Raw genomic sequence first — 15,934 nt, 5'->3', positions numbered from 1 at the left:
ATCTTTTAACCACCTGGCTTTGGGCCTTCTTCAGAAATGATGGAACTGACCGTTGGGTGACATTGCTAACCAAGAAGTGTGATTGCTATTTTGGGAATGCTCCTGACTCAGGATCTCTGCCAAGGAGATGAAACTCCAACCAAAGTTCTGACTGGACTTCATTTCCTGTACGTATATTGTTACGATGCAGGGTAAACCCTTCTGCTACTTAATCCAAACACACAGAAAAGCTCACTGCGCCTTGTAATCTTTTAAAGTATGAGTGATGGAGAACTACCCAAATTCCACTATTTAACGAAATAAAAACAATTTTATTATTTAACTCTGAAGGAGAACATTAAACAACAACTAGTTACAACTGTAAGCCTCCTTTCTCTTAAATTTGTTATCCCCCTCCCACTCTATAACAATATACTGATCCGATAAAGCCCCTATTAAATATACAGTAAATCAATTATCAAAACTAGCCAGTGTTGTCAATCCTCCTTTGCAAATTTCCCTGGGTCATCTTCAGTCTTCTGCTGCAAAGCTGTTTCATATGACAAGGTACCTTTCAGAGAGAAAGGTTGTGGGCAGTCTGTATGGCAGTAGGTGTTTTTTGTCTCTCTGGCTAACTGTCCAAAATGCCTGTTTTTATACCCCAATGCATCAGATCGTCTCATTGATTCAATGTTGTCAAAACAGTAAAATTCAAATTTAATTGCGTTTTTGTACCTTGTGGCATAATTTAAACTGGTTGGTTGAATTTGAATTGTTGTGAAAACATAGCAACTAAGGTCAGCTATTTGTTTCACAGCCGAATATTACATTTTTAAATTCTCCAGGACACTGTGACATGACAGGTGTTTACTTGCTTTCACTCTCTCTTAAAGGTACAATACACGCCTTCAACTTCATAATAATATGAAGGATAATACAGGAAAATACCATTGGTAGCTATTTTGATGATTTTCTAAGCAGTTTTATGCAATTTCTAGATCAATGCATTAGCAACATTTTGGTACGCTCTATAATACCAACAGGTTACAAACATAGCAATAAAAAGGACGGAGTACGTTTTTTGCCCCTTTTCAGACTGCTCTGTATGTGATCATATAAGAACTGTTTGTGGCATCGCCAGACTTTGCTGTCAACTTAATTTCTTCATCAAAAATAGATTGATCCTTGCCTTAAGCTTTGCATTAAAAATGTTGAATGACGTTGCTTACACTCTTCTGGGAAGATCATTCCACATACTAACAAACTTCTGAAAGAAAAGAATTTCTGCTGACTGCAGTCTTAAATGGGAGACCATGTCTTTAAACTTGCACCCTCTTGTTCAGAGGGGAAAACATCCTGCCAGCATCCATCCTGCCAAGTTATTTGACCATTTCACAAGATCATCTTTTGTTCTCCTGAGCTCCTTACAGTCCCAATGTGCCCCTTTCCCCATAAGATGGTTTCTGGAATCAATTGAGTGAACTTCTAATGCAAATGTATCCTTCCTTGAGTAAGGAGAACCAAACTATCCATAACCTTTCAAATATGGCCTCACTAAAATTATAAAAAAGCATTACACATACCACAGCTAGAATACTGTGAACAGTTTTGCTCCTCTTATCTAAGGAAAGATGTGCTGACATTGGAGGAATTCCAGATAAGGTTCATGAGATTGACTCCAGGAATGGAAGGATTTTATGAGCAGAGGTTGAGTCAGTTAAGGCTGTACATGGAGAGGAGAACTTCCTGAAACATATAAAAGTCTCAGGAAGCTTAACAGGGTAAATGTAGAGAGGTTGTTTCTCCTTGTGGGGAGTGTCCAGAACCAGAGAACATAGAGTAAGAAGTTGTCATTTAGTACAGAGATGATGTTTTTTTTTGGAGTTGCATTATTTACTACAAAGAGCTGTTGAGGTTGGGTTGCTAAGAATATTAAAAGCTGAGATAGATTCTTAATCAGTAAAGGAATTTAGAAGTGTAGTGAAAAGGCAGAAAAGCAGATTTGAAGCAGCAATGATCCTATTTGAATGGTGATATTGACTCGATGGGCCCAATAGGCCTATTACTGTTCGTGCATCTTTTAGTATGAGGCTCTGTACATTAATATCAAAACTTTCCTATTTTTATACTTGGTTCTCTGTAGAGCTATCAGCAACGTTCCATTTGCCTGTTTACTAACTTTTCATGATTCATGTATAAGACTGTCCAAAACCATCTGCACTACAGTAATCTGCTTTCCATTCAAATAGCATGCATATTTTATTCATCCAGCTAAAGCAGCTAAATTTATATTTTAACCACATGAAATATCACAATTTTCCCTATAACAGATTTATCATTTCCTGCTTTCTGTCTCCCTCCTTTCTTGGATAGGGGAATTGCATTCACTATTTTCCAATCTGGTGGGGCATTTCCATGACCTAGAGAATTTTAGAAAAATTACAACCAATACATCTCCCTATTATCCTACATTTACAAGCAGTGTGTTATAATACTCTTCACTTGTGTAGATTGGTGCAGCAGCATAGAGTCAACGCACGGAAACAGACCCTTCGGTCTAACTGGTCCATGCCGACCAGTATCCCAAACTTAACTAGTTCCGCTTACCTACATTTGGACCATATCCCTCAAGTTCTTTCCTATTCATGTACCTGTCCAACTATGTTTTAAATATTGCAATTGTATCCGCTTCTACCACTTCCTCTGGCAGCTCATTCTATACATGCACCATCCTCAGTGTGAAAAAGTTGTCCCTGGGGTTCCTTTTAAATTTTCCCCCTCTGATCTTAAACCTATGCTCTTTAGTTTTGGACTCCACTACACGTGGAAAAAAGATCTTAGCTATTCACTGTATCCATGCCCCTCATGATTTTATAAACCTCTATAAAGTCACCCCTCAACTTCTACACTCTAGTAAAACAAATCCCAGCCTATCCAGCCTCTCCTTATAATTCAAACCCTCCAGTCCCAGCAACATCCTTGTAATTTTTTTTCTGCACCCTTTCTGGTTTAACAATATCCTTCCTATAGTAGGCAAACCAGAATTGTATGCAGTATTCCAAAAGTGGCCTCACCAATGTCTTGTATGGCTGCAACATGACCTGCTATACTCAAAGTTATGACCAATAAAGGGAAGCATACCAAACACCTTCTTCACTATCTATCCACTTTCAAGGAAATATGAACCTGCACTCCAAGGTCTCTTTGTTCAGCAACACACCCAGGACCTTACCATTAAGTGTATAAGTCCTGCTCTAATTTGCCTTATCTAAATTAAACTCCATCTGCCACTCCTCAGTCCATTGGCCCACCTGATCAAGATCCGATTGTACTCTGAGGTAGCCACTGTCCACTACACCTCCAATTTTGGTGTCATCTGCAAACTTAATTCCTATATTGGCACCCAAAGCATTTATTTAAATGACAAAAAGCAGTGGGGCCAGCACTGATGCCTTGTGGCACACCACTGGTCACACGCTTCCAGTCAGAAAAGCAACCCTTCACCACCACCCTCTGTCTTCTACATTTGAGCCAGTTCTTTATCCAAAAGGCTATGCTTGCTCGAAGCTAGATATATTTATTCACAAGATACACATAGAGTCATAGAGATATACAGCATGGAAGCAAATCCTTCAGTCCAAATCATCCATGCTGACCACATATCCTAACCTAATCTAGTCCCATTTGCCATATTCCTCTAAACCCTTCCTATTCATGTACCCATCCAGATGCCTTTTAAAAGTTGTAATTGTACCAGCCTCCACCACTTCCTCTGGCAGCTCATTCCATACATGCACCACCCTGTGCGTGAAAACATTGCCCCTTAGGTCCCTTTTAAATTTTTCTCCTCTCACCCTAAACCTATGCCTTCCAGTTCTAGACTCCCACACCCCAGGGAAAAGACCTTGTCTATTTACCCTATCCATGCCTCTCATGATTTTACAAAACTCTATAAGGTCACCTCCTCAGCCTGTTATGCCCCAGGGAAAACAGCCCCAGCCTATTCAGCCTCTCTCTGTGGCTCAAATCCTCCAACATCCTTGTAAATCTTTTCTGAACCTTTTAAGTTCCTCCCGATAGGAGGGAGACCAGAATTACACAGAACATTCCAATATTGGTCTAACTAATGTTCCATACAGCTGCAACATGACTTCCCAACTCCTATACTCAATGCTACGACCAATAAAGGAAAGCAAAATAAATGCCTTCTTCACTATCCTATCTAACTGTGACTCCACTTTCAAGGAACTATGAACCTACACTCCAAGGTGTCTCTGTTCAACAATACTCCCCAAGACCTTACCATTAGGTGTATAAGTCCTGCTCTGATTTGCCTTTCCAAAATGCAGCACCTCACATTTATCTAAATTAAATTCCATTTGCCACTCCTTGGTCCATTGGATCAAGATCCCTTTGTACTCTGAAGTAACCTTCTCCACTATCCACTACACCTCTGATTTTGGTGTCATTTGCAAACTTACTAACTATCCTCCTATGTTCACATCCAAATCATTTATATAAATGACGATCTCTGCCATCAGGAGAAATATGTAAACATTTCATCTTTTTCAATTAAACAAAAGCTTGGAACTTTGTATTCCGTGGTGTTTTCCTCATGGCAAAACAGTGAGCAATCGGAATTGACCTGCCATTTTTCCATTTTTAAAAAAGAAACTTAGGCACTAAGTGTTTCTTGGTGCTTTCTCCAAGGCAATTCGTCAACCATTCAGAAATTGGTTGCTAAACAATTGTCATCATTTTTCACATGCAGTATGAATTGTTGCTCTTTGAAATTTGGTGTTCTTACATGTGTCCAAATAAATTCAAGGTAAAAAGGTTCAACAGCATTTTACTTTTCTTTGAAATGTATATGTGTTTATACGATTAAATGACTAATGTTTTTGCTCATGATAAGTGAAGAATAGATTATTTTGTAGGACCATGGTGTCTTATATGGTGTATTTAAGATAAAATGACAAAGGTTCTTTGAGTGCTGTTTAGAGCAGAATTTCACATCTTGGTCAAAGAGTAGACTTTAAAGAGTGCCTTAAAATAGGAAAAAGGGGCAAAGGTGGAGAGATTTAAGGAGAGAATTCCAGAGCTTGGTTCTAAGTAACCGAAGACATAATCGTCAGGTGCAATTAAAATTGCTGTAAAGGCCAAAATTAGATGAGTGCAGATATTTTGGGATTGTCAGACCCAATTAGATTACAGAAAAATGAGATGAGACCATAGAGAGAGTTGGAAACTAGAATCAGAAATGGAGTCAGTGGTAAGAGTTTGGAGTGGTGATGGAAGGCAACGGCCTTTATAATCCAAATATTTAATGGGTGAAAATTTCTGCTTGTCCACTATTAGTTATCAGGAAAGCAATTTGATATTTTCACAACACTGGAAGAATTGCAAAAGACGGAAGAGTTGTTAAGCTAGATGTCGCCATGGCATATTTTGGAGGAAAATAAGTGTTTTTGAATGAGACACAACATGTAAATGAACAATAGGATGATATCAAGCACAGATCCTGAGAGGACAACAGAGTGATGAGAGTGAGAATAGTTTATGTTTATTATGGTCATATAGAATTCTACTTAAACTGAATTAGATGGACTCAAACAAGAAGTTCCAGGGAAAATAAGCACTGATTCACGAGGCAATAACATATTCAGTGACTTTAGCATGAGGGCTATGTTGGACATGGGACAATAGTTTGCAAGGGGGTGGAGTCAAGGATTTTTTTTTGAGGAGATTGATAACCTATATGAAGTGGAATGACCCAGGCATAATCCAGTCTTTTCTGACCCATTTGTTATTTCTAACTGCATTCATATGTCTCTACTTCTTTAAAACAAAAGCAAAATGTTGCCCATGTTCGAAAACTGAATTTGAAACATGATGTTTGATAAAGACAACAAATCCAGTAGCAACTATAGAATAAGAAACCATTAACATTTCAGTCCAATGGCTCTTTGAAACTGTAGCGAGGTACAAAAGTTATGAATTTTACTGTTGAAAAGTGGGTCGTGAGAAATGACACAAGATCTGGGCAGGAAATCAGAGAATAAAGGTGTTATAGAACAAAAGACCCAGAGTGTTAATAGAGTAGATGCCAAAAGCAGAATAAAGTTTAACTCTGACAGAAAAAGACAAGACATTGACACTGAAGTGCTCGAGAAAGCAGGTGTATGCAAAAGATGAGGATGCAGCATTCGCAGCAGTCTTCAACCAGAAGTACCAAGTGGATGATCCATTTTGGCCTCCCTCAGTAGTCCCTGGCATCACAGATGCCACTTTTCAGCCAATTCATTTCACTCTGTGATATCAAGAAACAGATGCATTGCATGTTGCAAAGACTATGGTCCTGATAGCATTCTGGCAAAGTACAGAAGACTTGTGTTCCAGAACTTGCCATTCTCCTAACCAAGCTGTTGTAGTACAACTACAATGCTGGCATTTACCCAAGAATGAAGAAAATTACCCAGTTTGTCCAGCACAAAAAGCAGGACGAATCCAACCTAACCAATTACCACCCCTTTAGTCTACTCTTAATCATCAATAAAGTGATGTCAGTAATGGATGATTCAGTGGTGGAAAAGCCATTGAATGTCAAGGGATGATGGTTAGGTTCTCATTTGCTTGAACTGATCATTGTCTGGCACTTATGAGGTGTCAATGTTGCATATTGCTTACTAGCCCAAACTTAGATATTGTTATAATTTCTGGTGCCGAGGTTGATGCGTGGCTTCTCTAAGTTTCATTCAATAAAGACATTTTAGTAGTTTTGATACAACTGAAATGAGTGGCATGCTCGGCCAGTTTTGAGGGCAGTTGAGAGTCAGCCACATTGCTGTTTGGCCTGGAGGGATACTTAGGCTGACCAGGTAAAGACAGGAGCTTTGCTTCCCTAAAGTATAATAGATGGATCTTTACAATCAACAGTAGTTTTCATAATAGCATTTTATGTATTGAAAAACCCCTTTACTTCCTAACCTGTGCCATTTGTTTAATTCTCAAATCTATAACATTTGGTCAGTATCAAAAAACTGCCAATCCAAAGCCTTTAAGATTCTACATTCTAATTTGATCTTGACTCCTCAAATTATCTCAGATAACATCCCTGTTAATGTTAGGAAGGTAATCATTTTTATACATTTTAAGACGAATTTAGAAATTTCTAGACTAATCTGATTTCCGACATTGTCGTCATCTTGTTCTTATCAATTTTTAGTTTTTTTTTCTTTGTCATTTTCTCTCCATTTATTTCCCCCCTCTCCCTTTTCTCTCTTGGTTACAATTTGATTCTAATTTCATCTTTCTTCTTTCCCATTCATTTGTTTTCTTTTGTTGTTTCATTGACCATGAATCATTGGGTATAACGTTTAAGACATTCCCGATATACTGCCATAAAATTACATTTACTGCCATTTGCGGTGTCTTCTAAAAAACAAGGTTTAAAACTTCAGTTCACCTTGTTCACTGAAATTCACCATTCCAGCAGTTTGGGCCATTATTTGAAGATTTTCACTTGAGGAATTTATACAAATATGATTAATTTCTTTTGTGACGAGTTTATCTCCTGAAATAAACCTGTTTGAATACTGAATTTGGAATTGCTTCTTATTGTCCTTTTCAAAACTGATATTTGTTTTTATTTAAGCTCGCCGTTTAAAAGTGGTACCTCCATGACTAGTCGCTTGTGCAAAGCTGCCATGCTGAGTCGTTTCTATCTTGTTGCAAAAGAAGCAAATAGAGAAGATTTATCTACGGTTCCAACATATCATGCAGCAAAGGTAAAGTTACTTCCAGCTTTAAGAATCAACTCACAGTAAAATTTCTAGTAGCTATAATCTATGTTCAGAAAAATATCATTTTATTACATTGATTAAGGTCATCACTTTAGCCTTCATCTTCCTGGCAACAGTTTGTTCAAAACCTAGTGTCATATTTGACCATGAGATGAGCTTCCACCTCATTCCTGCTATGACACAGCCTATTTCCACCTCACCCCTCTTTGATACAGTTTCAATACCTGTGACTGACAGTTCACAGCCTTGGTCTGTTCAGTTCCAAAAAAAAGAGTTTTTTTTATGCTACCATCATGTTGGCTGAAGATGTGTCCGTTGCACAAAGTTTTTCCAAATCTAGTGCCATCTTGCAGTCAATGCATGCTTGACACAGTTAAACATTATCTATAAGTTCTAGTTTGTTTGGCTTCCATTTCTCTGTTTTCAGTTTAATTTTGCATCCATTAAATGCAACTTATTTGGGATGGTCAATAAGTGTCTGATTTTTACAGATTTCCTTTTTTGGGGGAGAGGAGGACTGTTCATTCATATGGATTTCATTGCAGATTTGTTAACAGTACATTTTGCTGGATCTTTAACATTATTAGAATCTTCATTTCTTTAATTTTAGAATGTTTAATTGCTTAATAAAAGCTATTATGCATTTGTCCATTTTTCATCAATAATATTAGGAATAAACAACAAGGAGGCAATGACCTAATGATAATATCACTGGACTGTTAATCCAGAAATTCGAGAAATGTTCTGGGGACCCAAGTTTGAATTCCACCATGGTAGATAGAATTAGAATTCAATAAATATCTGGAACTAAGAATCTGATAATGACCATGAATCACTGTCAATTGTTGAAAAAACCTATCAGGGGAGAAAATCTGCCATCCTCACCTAGTCTAGCCTTTATATGAGACTCCAGACCCACAGCAATGTGGTTGACTGTCATTTGCTGTCTCAAATGTTCTAGCAAGCCACTCAGTTTCATCAATCACTAGAAAGTCTCAAACCAAAAGACTGAAATTAGATGAACCATCTATCATCAACTGACACACCGGAAATTTCAAAGGTAAAAACAGCCCTGTCAAAGTCTTCCTTAATAACAGACACCACTATTACCCTGGATACGTCCTATCCCACCATCAGGACAGGCCCCACAGTTTCTATGGTATGCTTTGGGAGGGAGTTGCCCTTTAGAGACCGCAACATTGACTTTAGACGTCATGAAGTCTTACAGCAGCAGGCAAAACATGGGCGAAGAAAGGTCCTGCTGATTTCCACATTCCAGTCTTTGATTCTTATATAAAAAGCAAGCGGGTAACTAGAGAAAAGATTGGTCCACTAAAGGATAAGGAAGGAAGGCTGTGGGTCGAACCTGAGAGAATAGGTGAGATTCTGAATGATTACTTTGCATCAGTGTTCACTGAGGAGAGGGACATAATGAATATTGAGATTAGAGATAGAAGTTTGATTACTCTGGATCACATTGACATAAGTAGGGAAGATGTGTTAGGTAGGTTAGAAGTTATTAAGATGGCAAATCCCCAGGACTGGATGGGATCTATCCCAGGTTGCTGAGGGAGATGAGAGAGGAAATAGCAGGGCCCTGACAGCTATCTTTGTAGCATCCTTAAACACGTGAGGTGCCGGAGGACTGGAGGGTTGCTCATGTTTTCCCTGTGTACAGGAAGGATAGTAGGGATATTCCGGGTAACTACAGACCAGTGAGCCTTATGTCAGTGGTAGGAAAGTTGCTGGCAAATGTACTGAGAGATAAAACCTACTTATATTTAGAAAAGAATGGGCTTATCAGTGATAGGCAACATGGTTTTGTGCGGGGGAGATCATGCTTTACCAACTTAATAGGGTTCTTTGAGGAAGTGACCAAGTTGATAGATGAAGGAAGGTCGGTAGATGTCATATACATGGACTTTAGTAAGGCGTTTGATAAGGTTTCCCATGGTAAACTAATGGAGAAAGTGAAGTCACATAGTGTGCAGGGTGTTCTAGCTAGGTGGATAAAGAACTGGTTGGGCAACAGGAGATAGAGAGTAGTAGTTGAAGGAGGTTTCTTGAAATGGATAAAGGTGACCAATGGTGTTCGACAGGGATCAGTGCTAGAGCCACTGTTGTTTGTGATATACATAAATCATTTGGAAAAGGGCACTGTTGGTATGATCAGCAAGTTTGCAGATGACATAAAGATTGGTGGAGTAGCATAGAGGACTGTCAAAGAATACAGGAGAATATAGACAGACTGGAAAGTTGGGCAGAGAAATGGCAGATGGAGTTCAATCCAGGTAAATGTGAGGTGATGTGTTTGGAAAGTCTAATTCTAGAGCAAATTATACAGTAAACGGAAGAGCCTTGGGAAAAGTTGATGAGCAGAGAGATCTGGGAGTTCAGGTCCAATATACCCTGAAGGTTGCTGCACAGGTGGATAGAGTGGTCAAGAAGGCATATCGTATGCTTGCCTTCATCGGATGGGGTATTGAGTATATGAGCTGGCAGGTCATGTTAAAATTGTACAAGACGTTATTTCGACCGCATTTAGAATACATTTAGAATACAGTTAGAATACAGTGTACAGTTCTGGTCACCACATTACCAAAAGGACATGGACACTTTGGAGAGGGTGCAAAGAAGGTTTACGAGGATGTTGCCTGGTATGGAAGATGCTAGCAATGAAGAGAGGTTGAGTAGGTTAGGATTTTTTCATTAGAAAAAAGGAGATTGGGGAGGGACCTGATTGAGGTCGATAAAATCATGAAGAGTATAGACAGGGTAGATAAAGATAAGCTTTTTCTCAGGGTGAAGAACTCAGTAACAAGAGGTCACACTTCTAAAGTGAGAGGTGAAAAGTTTAAGGGGGATACATGCAGCAAATACTTTACACAGAGGGTGGTAGGTGCCTGGAATGTGTTGCCAGCAGAGGTAGTAGAGGCAGGAATGGTAGATTCATTTCAGATGCGTCTGGACAGATGCATGAGTAGGTTGGGAGCAGAGGGATACAGATACTTAGGAATTGGGCTATAGGTTTAGACAGTAGATTTGGATCAGCTCAGGCTTGGAGGGCCGAAGGGCCTGTTTCTGGGCTATAAATGTTTTGTTCTTTGTTCTATCCTCCCTCAGCTGTAGAGATTCTTTGATTTTAAGGACACTCAGTTCCTGATCTGATTAGACCCTTTGTTCTAACATGAAAAGAGATACATTCCAAAAGTGAGGTGAGAGTCACACTCCTTGACATCAAGGCCACATGTACCAACTGTAGTATCAAAGAGCCCAAGCAAAACTGGAGTCAATGGAAGTCAGGGAAAAACTGTCTCCAATGTTGGGGTCATACCTGGTTCAATTATTTCATAAATTACTTAGAAATAGGTTGCAATACTTTCATGTCCCTGGGTCAAAATCCTGGAATTCCCTCCCTAACACCATTTGAGGGTCTACCTACACCAAATGAACTAGAACTGTTCAAGAAGGCAGCCAACCACCACCATCTCAAATGCAACTAGGGGCAGGCAATAAAAGTTGACCCAGCCAAATCCCACAAGTGAATTTAAAAATACATTGTGTGTGTTAAAAAAAAACAAAGCCAAGGTAATAATTAGAATTCCACTTTTCCAATCAGTATAATGCTTAATTAATTGTGATAGAAAAAGTCTTCATATCAATTGCTAAATGATTTGCTGCACATTTTCACCATTTTGTTTTTACTACAAATTTCCAGCACTCATATTTTGTAGCTCTTCAATTTGTCATTCCTTTCAGATGATGGCAAAGTCATATCAAGAAGCAAAGATTTTGCTGAAATCATCACTGGTACATCATGGTTTTGGTTCCTGGTTGGTCAAGAATCCAAATGCTGAAGTATTCCAAATGCAATGAGGAAGAATACTGAGAAAATCTTGGTTAAAAATCACACAACTCCGGCATCTCCAAATCGAGAAAATCTTGAACTGTAAACTCAATCACATGCGCTTCGTTTCTTTATATCTAAAGGCTGCTGTATATTGGTGTGGATAATAGGCAAAGTGCAAATTAAAGTTTAGAATGTCTCTTGTTTTAATTCATTCTAGATCATCCATTCTACTAGATCATCCATTCTACCATAGAAATGTTTGTACCTCAATAAATCTCTTCAGATTCAATTTTTTTAAAAAAGAAAAGAACCCCTTGTTCACTCATCGCTCTACAAAAGCAGTGTGATGATGATTAGCAGTTTGTTACTGATGTTTGCTGTAAAGGTTCTTTGGCTGAAAAATAACAGCATACTGGATAACATTGGCTAAAATTCAAACTACTTTATTGTGAAAAAACTATTTTGCAGTGTTATATTTAGTTCTTTGGTACAGCATTGAAGTAGTTAATACTACACAGAACGCACCTAAGTATTTGGTTACCCTGTTTTTACACTGTTTGCAGTGGAAACAATTCTGTTCTTGAAAGTAAGCCTGATTGAAAATATATATGACATGAAGTAGATGGGAAACTTATGTCAGAGTTAGACATGAAGCTAATTTTTTCCATGATGTAGCACAACTATTTTGACCTCCAAACCAAGAATATAGTATCCTTCAAAAATACACAAATGATTAGATTTATCCAACTTCTTACTGTGTACACAAGAAATCTAGTGGCTAATTAGTTATGCTTTCCAGTGGGGAAGTGCCTAGATTTCACCAGATACTTCTCATGGTTATATGTTCAAGATACATTTCTCATTGTACAAATTACTGAGTACTATTACAAATTGTACTGGTATATTCAATTTAGGTAGAACACTGGAATAGGCCGTCACTTTTTAAAAAAACATTCCACCCTTTATTAACAGATCTTATTTGATCCCTAGGTAATGATAAAGATAATGGTTCCAGAAATCATCATAGGAGAATGCTAGTTCATGATTTGTTAGGCTGTTGGAACTGCTGTAACCATTATACATTGTTGAGATATTTTCAGAATTGAAAGCAATAAATCAAACTGGTTGATGTAGAGCACCTTGCGCTAATTTGATGAATCAGATTTAAACCACTACGTTATGTTGTGTACTATTAAAATGTAATGTTTAGAATATGAGACATTGTCATGCAATATGGAGGCCATTTAGCTTTTCATCATATTTGTGACCTTTAATACAGTGTCTTAAGTATTTGTTATAAGGGTCTTGATCCCTCAACTTGGCACAGAATCCTCTTACCCATCCAGTCTTCCTTGAAAAATTAATGTACAAGTCACCATTTCCCTATCTTGCGAGTGCAGCCAACTCTGCAGTCAAGCCATTTCTGTTCTTGTTCTTGGTTACTAGTGAGTACAAGTTAGCCAAGTAGTAATGCTCTTGAATTTTTTTAAAAAAGAAACATGCAGTTTCCACCATCCTTGCCTTTCTGACAGGTAGTCCAACTGGGAAATGAATTAGATCGCTTGTTGTGAAATTGAGCATCAGACTATTTCAGCTATTGAATATAGATACATAATGTGAAGGTTCTGTTGAGTCCATGATCTCAACTGTTCCACACTGAAGAAATGTCAAAATGGCAGTGAATGAATGTACCATTGCTGCTATTAGATCTTAGAGAGTAGGATATCAGTTATCACACTGAAATGGATGGCGGTAGGAAGGAGTGGAGGAAATCTGTACAGCCCATTTATCGTATCAATGAAAAGAATTCTCGGTTTAAGCAACATTCCATCTATTTCAGTTAAATGTTTTTGTAACTAAAGCCTGGTGTAAAAATTGCAAAATGTGGGCAGCAGTAGACAGGTCGATGTGCTGGCCTGATTTCTAATTGCCAGTTAAATTCTATCGCTCGCTTTGACCCCTACTGTGAAATTTTCACACAAATTGAAGATGAGGAAAATCTGAAGAAACTTCACTTTTTGGTGGCACAGAGCAATATTCGCATTGGTGTCAGACAAAAACTGACTCCTCTGGCTCTTCAGAATATCTACACAGGGCTTGTAAAAGTGAACAGTTGCCCATAAATGCATGCTTTTAATTAGCGGAGAACCTAATGCTAGGAAGAAAAAACAAGATCTTTGAATTGTAAGGGAGATGTAGCACAAAATCTTGCATGTTGCACTATTAAGCTTGAGTATAATAGAACTCTAAAACTAAACAGCAGGATTGCACAAAGGATTGTGCAGGAAAGGAATTGAGTGGTGACCTGAAGTGCAATTATGTCTTCATCCAGTACTTGCGCTTGCAAGTTTAACGCTGAAATACCACATCAAAGCTTGCACAATTGTCTTCATGATTTGGATGGTAGCTGGGAATGTATTTTCCTTCATGCAGACCACATTTTCCAAGAAATCTGATTCTGTCTGGACCAGTAATTCTTTTGGCTGTTTGCACACTTGAAAGCAAAGGCTATAACTACAAACTTAATAGATACTGTGTGTACTTGAGCTCTTTCTTTATTGTCCACTTGCTCTTTCCTACTATTTCTTTGACTTTTATTTAAATTTATTCTAATCTTGCTCCCCAGCCCTGCACCAAAACAAGAATAAGTCTTTCTCAAAACACCTTTTTCTCTTGTGTTTTCTGCCTCATAGGGCTCTGTAAGACATCTTCCAAAAAAAGGTATAATTGACTCAACACTGGCCATCAAGTTTTTTTCTAAAAGGCGATTGAAAGTCCAATGTGTAAAATATGATCACATTGATTAACCCAACCAACCAGATTTATCCTTTGCACATTGAAAAATGCATCCAATTAGGCATAGTTGCCACTGGGTCACTAAACTCAGTAGTGACTTGCAGAGCTCAGTGTTTGTATGATAAGTAGTCACTACAAGACGATATTGAAATAGCGAGTATTGAAGAGAAATAAAATGAAGGAACATTAGGATTGGGGTTTGTAAGTAGAAATTAAAATGTAAATCTTTAATATTTTTGTTACATAGATTTTCTGTTAAGCAAAAGTGTTTCTAACATTTGAATACTTCATTACTGTAAGACTATGGTTCAATTTTGTCATAGTCACTTAATTTATTCAAGGAACTTGAGGTCTAACATGAACAACTTGCAGTAACTAAGTTAAATTCACAAATACATTTGTGAGCCTCTAAAATGTGTATGCAGCACTTCTGTGAATTTATCAGTTTTGCAATCAGTGACCTAAATAATTCTGCCCTCTTATTGTCCTACCTCAGATAGAGAGAGGGATGAGATGGTAATTGGAGGAGTTTGTTTATTCTAGTAATTTGTTAGTGTTTGCTTTGTTAGTTTCAAAAATAAACAGTTGACAACATTTCATTCTGTGTCAGTTTTACATTTTTTTCTCAGCATTTATGTATTAGTCTATTTTGTAAATTAACACAGTCTAAGGGATTTGGATTCTATTTTGATTGGTGTGCAATACTGACCATGGCTGAAAATGTGTTGCTGGAAAAGCGCAGCAGGTCAGGCAGCATCCAGGGAACAGGAGAATCGACGTTTCGGACATAAGCCCTTCTTCAGGAAGGGCTTATGCCCAAAACGTCGATTCTCCTGTTCCCTGGATGCTGCCTGACCTGCTGCACTTTTCCAGCAACACATTTTCAGCTCTGATCTCCAGCATCTGCAGACCTCACTTTCTCCTCAATACTGACCATGAAACATTCTGAACTGACCACCAGGAGTTACAAAAAGACCAGATTGCCTCTTGTGTATTAAATTTCTATGAATATGTTATTTCTTGCAGAACACAAAATTAAGTTGCACATAGCTTTTTTGTATTGGCCAATTTTTTAAAGTGTTGAATAATTGCCATACAAGGAAGGTATCAAGGAGGAGTAAATGAGGACTGCAGATATAGGAGACCAGAGTCGAAGAAAAACACAGCCGGTCAGGCTGGAGAGCTAGAGAGTCAACATTTCAAGTTAGAGCTGCATTTTGTATAGTTGCAGCATGATATTGTGGCTCCGGAACTCAATCCCTCTATGAATGAAACCTAACACACACCGTATGCCTTCTTAACAGCAGTATCCACCTGGGTGGCAACTTTCAGGGATCTATGTACATGGACTCCAAGATCTCTCTGCACGCCCACACTATCAAGAATCTTTCCGTTGACCCAGTACTCTGCCTTCCTGTTATTCTTCCCAAAGTGCATCACCTCACATTTAGCTGCATTGAACTCCATTTGCCACCTGTCAGCCCAATTCTGCAGTTTATCCAAGTCC

The 15,934-nt window shown here is 38.3% G+C and overlaps 1 protein-coding gene across 1 annotated transcript in view; it reads left to right on the top strand.

The window, feature by feature from the left end:
* Positions 1-15,026, top strand: part of adad1 (adenosine deaminase domain containing 1 (testis-specific)) — a 92,985-nt gene extending 77,959 nt beyond the window's left edge. The window contains exons 11-12 of the mRNA XM_087980101.1: positions 7,634-7,766; positions 11,541-15,026. Of these exons, the coding sequence (XP_087836227.1) occupies positions 7,634-7,766; positions 11,541-11,657 (250 nt within the window). The 3' untranslated portion in view covers positions 11,658-15,026. The remainder of the gene's footprint in view (positions 1-7,633; positions 7,767-11,540) is intronic.
* Positions 15,027-15,934: the final 908 nt, after the last annotated feature.

This window comes from Chiloscyllium plagiosum, unplaced genomic scaffold (assembly GCF_037043375.1).
Source record: "Chiloscyllium plagiosum isolate Xiang-an unplaced genomic scaffold, Cpla_swu_hap1 HiC_scaffold_36, whole genome shotgun sequence".
NCBI lineage: Eukaryota > Metazoa > Chordata > Chondrichthyes > Orectolobiformes > Hemiscylliidae > Chiloscyllium > Chiloscyllium plagiosum.
Note: the sequence above shows the minus strand (reverse complement) of the source record. Positions and strands in the feature narration are given on the sequence as shown.